The following is a 9,575-nucleotide window of genomic DNA, read 5'->3' as shown; positions in this document are numbered from 1 at the left end:
CTATCAAAAACTGTCATATTCTCGTATCTCGAGCCGTGCATAAACTCAAAAGAAGCTACTTGTGAATGTGTGCATCTTATCCCGCCTATAAGAGTCGCTGAGGGTCGCCAACCGCTAAAGCCCAAGACTTAGTCCACAGGTATGGTAAATTATTAACTGTATTATACTTGACCCAGCGAACACGCCCAAAACGTATCCACACACTCACGCAGCCGCGTCCGCCGCCTGGCGCACAAGGCGGAGCGCCTGCTCTGAGCGCGGGCGAATGTCACAGCGGAACGGCCGTGGCGTGCGGAACACCGGATTGTCGAACTGCACCTCGGGCTCCACCTCGCACCCCGCCGCGTCGCGCGCCTTGCTGATATCCAACGTCGCCACCATGCTCGCCATCACGATCCACAGCGACTGCTCGATCAAGTGCATCCCTGGGCACCGCCGCCGCCCAAAACCGAACATGTAGTTGCGCGGGTCGCGCCGCCGCGCCGCCGCCTCGTCCGCGGGCGCGAGGTACCGCTCCGGGAGGAACGCGTCCGGGTCCGGGAAGAGCGTCGGGTTGCGCACCATGTTCCTGTGTGCGGGGGCAGCGTCAGCGCCGTGCCGTGTGTACCGTGCGCGCAGCAGAGCACGGCTTACCAGACGTTACCGAACACGAGCGAGCCCTTGGGGATGTGCATGCCGTTGTACACGTCGTCCTCCATCAGGCGGTGCGGCAGGCTGAGCGGCACGGGCACGCCCCACCGGAGCACCTCGCTCATCACGCACTCGATGTAGGGCAGCGACGGCCGGTCGGCGAACTTGGGCAGCCGGCCGGGGCCGACGACATGGTCGACTTCTTGCTGTACTTTCGCAAGCACCTCAGGGTGCTGGACCATCGCGAGGATGAAGTGCGAGATAGTCGTTATCGTCTACATGACGCGTGAGCTGCGGTCCGCTGATAAGGCGCGCGTCAGAGAACTCACAGTGTCGATACTGACAGAGTACATAGAGTTCGCCGTCCAGCGGATGTCAAACTCCTCTTCTTCACAACGCTCCACCTGCAGGAGCGTCGTGGAGAAGAAGGGAACTGCCGTCCCATCGCGCTGTGTCGAGCAAGTACATCAGGATGGGCCCGTAAGACACACTGTGCGTGACGCCACATACCATTCGGTTCTTCACGTATTCATAAGGCTTGTCAACAAATACTTCCATCTTAGCCTTCCAAGCCGCGGCTTTGCGCTTGAAGCCCGCGCCGGGGAACCAATTGGGTAGATGCTGCACTGCTGCTGGTCAATCCATGTAACCGTGGAAGTAAGCACGCCACACATACAGAAAGGGAAGATATCCACGAGCCAAATACCACAGCCGGACGCGATGCGGTTGGACAGGATGTCCACACACTCGTCGGCGAGCGTGAGGAACCGGTCGTCGCTCGCGGAGGCGTGGTAGCCGTAGAGCGTGTTGAGGGTGAGGCCGCCCGCATAGCGGCGCAGGTTACCAACATAGTCCTCGGGGTCGCGCAGGAGCCGCTTGAGGAGATCCTGCGTCTCTACCTCAAGGAGCGGCTGGTATGCGCGGATGCTGTTTACGCCGAGCGCCTGCTGCATGAGGCGGCGCTGGCGGCGGGATTTGTCTCCGTATCGAGTGAAGGCGACCTGCACGGCGCGTGGGTGAGCAGGGCGCCACAATCAGTTAGCGGGACATGCGCACCATGTTCTCGCATCCGCATCTACCATTGAGGACATGGTGAGATCGATTGGGCTGCCACAGAATATAAAGGGGACGCACAGGTCGCCTGCCATAATAAGGCCGGGCTTGTCAGAGTAGATGGCGCCGCGCTTCTCGAGCAGGTCGACTGCAGTGTCGTAGTCGTTGAGGAACACGAGGCCCTGGCCAAAGACGTGCAAGTACACGACGTCCCCTGTTGCAGCAGCCAATTAGCCACGGACAGCCTCGAGAGGTTAGTGCAGCTGCGCGCTGTAGGAAATGCGAAACACCGGACAACAATTCATCAATGTAGCTTCCTCGGCATCAGCTAGACAGCCAGACACATCGACGAGAGAGCTCCTTTAGCCAGTGCACAGCAGACAAGACGCGACGCAGACTTTGCGTTGCTACGGATACTGCAGAGCACGAGGAGATGCTCACCATAGCTCTTCGCCCACTCCGACGCGCGCAGCCACAGCTCCTGCGCTGTCAGGTTTGTGATGTTGCCGACGACGGGGAGCGGCTTCGGGCCAGGCGGAAGTGCCTTCTTCGGCTGGTTCAGGTGCAGCCAGACGTAGTACGCGGCCACAAGACCGAGCACGGGTATAACGAGACTCATTGTGGTAGCAGGATAGAACTCGAGATAAGTTAGCAAAGAATGTAGTCTCCGCAGGGGCAAGGCAGAGTCAAGAGGTTGACGTGCAGCCGGGAGGGTTCGCCAGAGCCAGGTGCGTCCGCGGTGAGTTGGAGGAAGTAAGCAGGGAAGACGAGCGAAATATGAGTTACCCGGGCGAAGGGGCCAATTATATGAGACTACAAGCGGCGGAACAAGGACCCCGCGCGTCGAGCCGAGAGTTACGTTGTGCGTCTCGGGCAGGAACGTCAGGTTGAGTGTTTGCGCGCACCCGCATCTGGTGCACGGTGCGTATTATCCAAGAGAATACTGTAGAAGAGGACGAGTCAATAGTATACAACGGTGACGAGATAAAGCCCGAGCCAGTGCTATAGAATGAAGTCGAGAGAGACGCCGGCCGCGATAGAGTAGATTGAAGTCGAGATAGCGAGAGATGTAGATAAGAACATTAATGCTCCGCCTTTAGATAAGGAGCAAGCGCTCTTGACTGATCATCGTGATCGGGCTGTTCAGTCGGGCACCGTTCAACTGTACCTTTCCTCTTCTCTATTCTACTTTTGCTTTTCATTTTGATTCTCCTTCACGTCTTCGTTTCTAACTTGCCCGCTTCCTTGTTTCTCTTGAACCTCTTGCCACGCGTCCACCATCCTCGTCGCCTTCTGCTAGCAACAAATCAGGGCGCTGGCCGCGGTTCCCTGCCTGGTCTTCACCGACGCCACTCTCACTCGCGATACGCCTCTTAACGTTCAACAGGACTGCCGGAGCTCTTGGCCGCAACACCGCGACATACATCTCTCCTTCGCTCTTCCACCTCGTCCCCAAGCAGCACATGTGCCTCTCCAAGTCCAGCTGGAAGGTCGGCAGCGGCTTCGACTCAACGCCGGTCTTCGATGTCATCCCCTGAAGGCTCCTGCTACGAGGCCCACATCTAATACGCTGCTAGGGACGTCTTGCTCCTCCATTAAGCATAGCGTACAGAAGTGCCATCCTTCCGCTACGAAATATTGAGATCAGAACTACCCATTTCAACTCACTGACACAGCTGGTGCACGGAGCCACAAGATTGCCTGCGCGAGCATAGGAATCTCCTTGCAGCAACTGCGCAGCATCTACATTACTCGGACGACGCGTTCACGCAGCCTCGTTGACCCAGAGGTAAGTTTACCATTGTCGTGGACGTTTTATTGCTTACCATGTCCTTCAGCTTGCGACCGGCCACTACGCAACCGACGTCCTATGACGTTGAACACAGCAAGGACTTTTGGTATTGCCACAATACGCCCGCTCACAGTGAGTGGGCGTGAGCTCGCCGGTGCGCCTGGGAAGAGTGGGAATCACGTATGTATGTTGTCTGTTCACCGTGTCTTTGATGAGCAGACATCCTGACGGCAATCACGTCAGTGCAGAATCGGACAAGACGGCGCGCAGTCTGTGCGAGGTCAAATGCCACGTCCTAGCCGCTCGCGCGTTTGTTACATCGCGCTCCCTTTCCATTCGCCTCCGCATCTCCAACGTCTACTGTATTATTCCTAGAGCTGTGTTACAGGGCTGCCTATGGGATGCGACACAATGCAACCGAAGCTGCAGCACTGGGCCTTCTTGGTCTTCATTCCTCGTTCGACACACTCTCAACCGTCCCCCTCAAAGCGATGGGCGAGTCTGCTGTAAATCGTCTAGACGACGACGAAGACACCTCGGACTATATCAACTGCATCTGCGGCTTCACTTACGACGACGGCTTCTCGATCGGCGCGACTCCTTCCCCCGCTGGTGCCATGCGGCTTGCTTCGGGATCGTCGACTCTCAGGTCCCAGAGAAATGGCAGTGCTGGGTTTGCAGCCCCCGCCCCATCGACAGAGACCCCGCCGTTCGCACACAGAAGGCGCGCCAGAGAGCCGCGCTCGACCTCGATAGGCAGAAGCGGCGAGTCAGCAATCCGGGCGTGGACAGGAGGGGGCGGCGGCCAAGCGCGGCTGCGATAGATGGGGGCGGTCAGAGCAAACGGAGAAGGAGACCGTCCATCAACGTGCAGCCGACGGGCGAGGACGAGCTTGTCGACATTGACGAGCCGTGGTCATACAGCTATGTCTCGATAGACAAGGATATCATCCCCCACAACAACACCCGCGATAGACTACGCCGCGCCGCGCCGCAGTGGCGGGGCGTGACTGCCCTCGAAGGTGAATCGTCGACAGCGACATCCCCCACCACGACGCCCGTCTTGTTGACCTACGACGGCTTCCCCTCGTCTTCACCCATCCATTTCACCCCCCTCACAAGGTCCGCGTTCCATCCCGCCCTCTCCTTGAGCGTCGACCCTTCCCTCCGCCCCCCTTCTTACGCCGTCTCTCGTTCCATTCCCTCTTCGTCCTTCATCACCCCGTTCATGTCCACCATCATCCCGTCTACCACTTATCTGTCCGACCCCCTGAACGCCTATGCCCACCTCAGTATGCCGAAGCCCTTTGTCCACCTCATCGGCCCTCCCCTCGACCTCGCCCTCGATGCACGGCAGACCGGAAACCAGAGTCGTTTTGTGCGCAGCGGCTGCAGACCGAACGCCGTCCTGCGAGCTGTCCTGTGCCCTCGCATAAAGCGAAGTATGTCCGCTCAGCGCGTCGTGGACGATGGAGAGCCTGAGGACGAAGATGCGCTGACCTTTGGGATATTCGCGCTACGGGACTTGAAGGCCCATGAGGAGGTCATGCTGAGCTGGGAATGGGACGACGGGAGCGTGATCCACCATCTGCCGGCGCTGATCAACAACCTGCACATCTTCCCGTAAGTGTCCGCATCCTTTACGCCCGTGTATGCGCTTGCTTACGTCTGCCTGTAGGCTGCACCAGTACCGCCAGCAGATGATGTCGACGTTGCACACGCTGTCCTCGACCTTCGCCACCTGCTCACGCGGACCAATGACACGCGACTGCGCCCTCGCTCTCATGGTCGAGCCTGTCGACTCGCACACGCCGCCAACGCTGACGCCGTCACCCCGCTACCTCCGTAATACCGCACCCTAGCCACTCGCGTGTGTGACTTCGCGCACCCTTCCCATTCCCGTATCGCCTATCATATCTACGGAAGAACCACTCACCCGCCGTCCCCCTCACCAACGCGATGCCACACCAATCCAGTATGTGGCTCGCTGCACCCCGCCATTCGCAAGTGCATCTCTGGTTGCCACAAGAGCCTACCCACTCCCTCCATGCCCGCGCAATCCACCCCCACGCGCCCCCTTTCTCCCTGACTCTTACTCTATCCCCTGCCATCTTCAGCACGTCTCAACCCCACCTGTGGTCAGCCCGCTCGGCGCGTCGCCGTGAAGGCTGCAGGTCATGCTCGTCATCTGAGGCCACGATGACACTAGCAGGCTAAGATCGGGGTGCGGACGTGATGTGGAACATTCCCGCCGTTGCGCGCATGGCATCGATCGTGTATGACTGCCGAGTAAACGTGAGTTTCCCGTACACATCGTCCGTGCAGACGGTTTAATTTCAACACAGGACCTGCAATGACAGGCGGTGCGCATCAAACCTTCATCTAGCTGACTCTTACGCCGTCCACTTCCCGTCGCGCAGGTCTTGCATGCGGCGGCTGTTACTAGCTGAGCAGCGCTGCGCGCAATCCATTCGAAGCTTGATCCCAAGGTGTGCACCAACCTCAGACTCACCATTTGTGTTGTACCTGCCACTGATGTGGCGGGCGTGCGCACACAACTACGCGGACGCTGACCCGCCTGCGCCCCAGATCTTCATCAAGGACATGAAGAGCTCCAACGGCATGTTCAGCAACGGCAAGTGCCTCAGCCCCGAATGCGTCGAGTCCGAGCCCTTCGAGCTCAAGTCGGATGACATTGTGGTGCGTATCTCCGCGCTCTCCCCGCCCGCGGCGCCCGCCTCACGCTGCAGCGCAGGAATTCGGCATCGACATCGTCGGCGAGGACAACAAGACGATCACCCACCACAAGGTCGCCGCGCGCGTGGTGTGCGTCCTCACCGAGCAGGAAGCGCAGGCTGCTGCGCGCGCGGAGGCGCAGGCGGGCCCCGCCGCGTACGGTGTCGGCGTACCTCCCGCAGCGGGCGCGTTCAGCTTCGCACCGAGCCAGCCGCCGAATGCGCCCGGACAGCAGCGTCGCCCGTCGCTCCAGCAGCGCCGCCCGTCACTCCAGCAGGACCTCATCGAGCTCGGTGACCGCGGCAGGAACATGCACACGCCTGGCAAGAGCGGGCTCACATTTGACCACATCCTGAGCTGCCTGCAGGGCGAGCTGCAGAAGAGTCATGATACGGGCACCGAGCTGCATTCGCTGACGAGTGCGATGAATGAGATACATGATACCCTCGGTGGCAACCTGGTGCGTCGCTTAGAATGTGCAACTTGGCTCTTTATTCATTGTAGGCCGCTCGCAGCCGCCGAACCTCCCTCCGCATCCTTCGAATCTCCCACCAGTCATGCCTCCTCAGTCGCAGCAGCAGCAGCAAGAATCTGAACAACAACAGCCGCCGGCAGCGCCGTCATCATCAGAATCGGGTTTAGCACTCTCGGAACTCCAGTCACGACTGCGTGAGACTCAAATGTCTCTCGCAAGCCACATAGACAAAATCCGCTCCCTCGAGACGATGCTCGCCGAGCACGAAGCGATCAAGCGCGAAGTCGGCTCCCTGCGCAAGCTCATGGAGGAGCGCAAGCGCGAGATGGACACGTCTCGCGGACGCAGCGGCAGTCCCAGCGGACGCCACCACCAATACGGGCGCGACGATAACATGGCACATGATCAGCATTATATGTCCGATGACGACGACGATGCACGCAGCGTTTCGACGATCGTCCCGCACGAGCTCGACCGGGTCGACGAGGAGGACGAGGAGCAGCTGGCCGCGGAGGAGGAAGAGGAGCAGCGGCGGAGGTGGAGGGATGAGCTGGGTTGTCTGCGCACACCAAAGCCAACGGGCATGGGTATGTCCAACGATGACTATGATCACGACCACGATCACAGCCGATACAAGCCGCAGCAACGCACTTGGTTGCCGTCTCCTCCGCCCGCGGCCGCGCCAGCTCCCATACCCGCTGCGGTCCCCGACAGTATCAGCGAGCGGCTAACGACACTCTCGAAACAACTGGAATCTGCGCTCGAGCTCTTGCGCTCCCTTGAGGCACAGCATTCGGTTGTGCAGTTGACTATCTCCTTGTTGGAGTCAAAGATCGCCTCGCTGGAGAGTCTCATGCATGACACTCGCTCACAAGTTCAGGTGCAGACTGAAGCCACCAAGCAACTGGCCGAGGCCATGCGCTCGGAGCAACTTCTCGACTCAGCAGCGCAGGAGGCCGAGCAGAGGACGTGGGAGTCGCTGACGGAAATGGTGAACGAGTGGAAAAAGAACGTCGAAGGCTGATGGAGCAACGTGCAGGAAGAGTGGACCGAGGAGCGGGAGCGCCTGCGCTGCGCGAAAGACGAGTGGGAGATGTGCATCCGGGTTGTCGAGGATGGCGTCGGCAGCAACATTTCGAAGGTCGAGTCGATGCTCGGGACCTTGGCTGCGCTGCCTCCACAACAGCATTCCTTTCTGAACGGAAATGGAAAGCTCACCCATAGCGGCGGCCTCGTTACTCCCCCTAGCCCACGCAGCCTGTCAGCAGAGTCGACGCGCCCACGACAGAGGTGAAAACGCAGCAGCTCATCAAGAGGCCGCTCGCGCTCGCGGTCTGCCTCCATGACTGCTGGCGTGGAGGTAGGCTCGTCGGCATCGTCGATCTCTGGCGACGCCACCGAATCTCACCCACTCGGGCGGCGGTGCTTGCCTTGGACCGCTGATGACTCGAGCATCAGTGACACGGAATCGCATGCGGCCAGTGACAGGGCGACAGCTGCAGGTGAGGATGAGCCGACAAGGAGTCTCAAGGGTATACCGTTCCCGATCACCCCGGAGTCCTCAGTGCTGAACCATCCGCTGTTGTCCTCGGACGATGCGTCTGGGACAGCAACCGACTCACAGATGCGGCCACCGCCCAAAGACCTGGTACGTCGTCCCGTTTACTTATCTTCTGTTCCGCTGGGTTGACACAACCTTTGTCAGCCACACTTCAATCTATTGGCAGCCGTAGGTCTGCTCGTTCTCAGCATGGTCACTGGGGCAGTCTTATGGCGGATAAAACCCGAAGGTTCGGTTTCGGTATAGCATACATCACTTCTAGTAGCTGCCCTGGTGAGCGGTGTGTTGGAAGCAACAGTGCGATGGCACGGCAAGCGTGTTTGTCCATAAGCGTAGTGATGTACATAAGGGACAATAATGTGCGATACGTACATCATGCAGGGTCATTATATACTACAATAGGGGCCCCAGCTACTTGTGCGTTTGAGCTTGCAAGCTCGTTCCTAACCACGTAGGTCAGCGTGTTTCAACACGGTGTTATTGTATTATATGATCAAGACTTGCCTCCTGTCAAATTCCTGTTTCACAATTTCACTACCTCTTTGTCTGGATCCTGTCGCATCGTTTTCGAACTGCAGAACTGCTTGTTATGCCCTTCTTATGTGTGTATATTCATGAGCATGCAAGCCGCCTTTTTTGTACTTTGTTAATAACAACCCTTATGATCACATTCGTTAATGCAAGTCATTTTGTGCTGGTGTCTTGTCCGATAAGGTACATTTTTGCGAACACTGTTTAGTTACATTCGGCTCTGATGATGATGTTGGCCCAAAGATGCCAAATAGGTTCAATAGGCCCAGTACTGTTTTGAGTCCAGGTTTGAACTGCTAATTCAGATTCAAACTGGAATCAATGGACATTCTTGGATGCCCTTGTACAGTTGATACTTCAAATTAAGCATTTCAAGTTTGAATTATTTGCTTTGTCAGCAATTCAAACTGAGTTTAAATATGATTACATCAGCCAAAAAGCGGAATCTGAGTTTGAATTGCTTCTTGTCTCTTAACCACCACCATCTATTTACCAAAGTCAAATTTGTTATTACAAATCACATCACCTGGGTTTGTTAATGCATGTTTCACTGAACTATCTCACCTTGCTAACTCTTAATTAGTCTTAATGCCTGCAGATCGCCAGTTCGTATTCCACCTTAGTAACAAACACATTCTTATCGATTTCATTGTTGTTAGATATCATTGTGAAGCTTTGTCATGCAAGGAGTCCTTTGCCTCCATTAGACTTCAAAAGATTCACATGGATGATGTTCATTGTGATTATGTTCAAACTGAACATGATGGTACACCATTCTTTTATTATATCTTTCCAAT

General features: G+C 57.3%; 2 protein-coding genes across 2 annotated transcripts; one reads left to right on the top strand and one right to left on the bottom strand.

Moving 5' to 3' along the window:
• Positions 1-197: 197 nt before the first annotated feature.
• Positions 198-2,446, bottom strand: POSPLADRAFT_1039456 (hypothetical protein). The gene is made up of 8 exons (XM_024477546.1): positions 2,125-2,446; positions 1,765-1,897; positions 1,687-1,705; positions 1,307-1,631; positions 1,141-1,256; positions 960-1,079; positions 634-905; positions 198-568 (listed from the first exon to the last, which is right to left on the bottom strand). Exons 1-8 carry the CDS (start codon positions 2,300-2,302, stop codon positions 205-207), a joined length of 1,527 nt encoding a protein of 508 aa, XP_024339940.1. The 5' UTR covers positions 2,303-2,446; the 3' UTR covers positions 198-204.
• A 1,064-nt stretch (positions 2,447-3,510) lies between these two features.
• POSPLADRAFT_1139526 (hypothetical protein) lies at positions 3,511-8,674 on the top strand (the record flags this gene model as incomplete). Its single annotated transcript, XM_024485049.1, has 14 exons — positions 3,511-3,607; positions 3,851-4,124; positions 4,157-5,098; positions 5,154-5,320; positions 5,694-5,770; positions 6,065-6,175; positions 6,231-6,671; positions 6,727-7,698; positions 7,726-7,827; positions 7,935-8,046; positions 8,189-8,334; positions 8,392-8,415; positions 8,436-8,527; positions 8,629-8,674. The coding sequence occupies 14 exons, from the start codon at positions 3,511-3,513 to the stop codon at positions 8,672-8,674; spliced, it is 3,603 nt and encodes a 1,200-aa protein (XP_024339939.1).
• Positions 8,675-9,575: the final 901 nt, after the last annotated feature.

The sequence above is a fragment of the Postia placenta genome, assembly GCF_002117355.1.
Source record: "Postia placenta MAD-698-R-SB12 unplaced genomic scaffold POSPLAscaffold_5, whole genome shotgun sequence".
Classification (NCBI taxonomy): domain Eukaryota; kingdom Fungi; phylum Basidiomycota; class Agaricomycetes; order Polyporales; family Adustoporiaceae; genus Rhodonia; species Rhodonia placenta.
The sequence above is the reverse complement of the archived record's forward strand: the minus strand, read 5'-3'. Positions and strand labels throughout refer to the sequence as shown.

Coding starts and splice junctions, on each gene's coding strand:
- POSPLADRAFT_1039456 (XM_024477546.1), bottom strand. CDS start 2,302: ATGAGTCTCGTTATACCCGTGCTCGGTCTTGTGGCCGCGTACTACGTC. Junction 1,257..1,306: donor CGTGGATATCTTCCCTTTCT/GTATGTGTGGCG, acceptor GACCAGCAGCAG/TGCAGCATCTACCCAATTGG. Junction 906..959: donor ACTCTGTCAGTATCGACACT/GTGAGTTCTCTG, acceptor CGCGTCATGTAG/ACGATAACGACTATCTCGCA.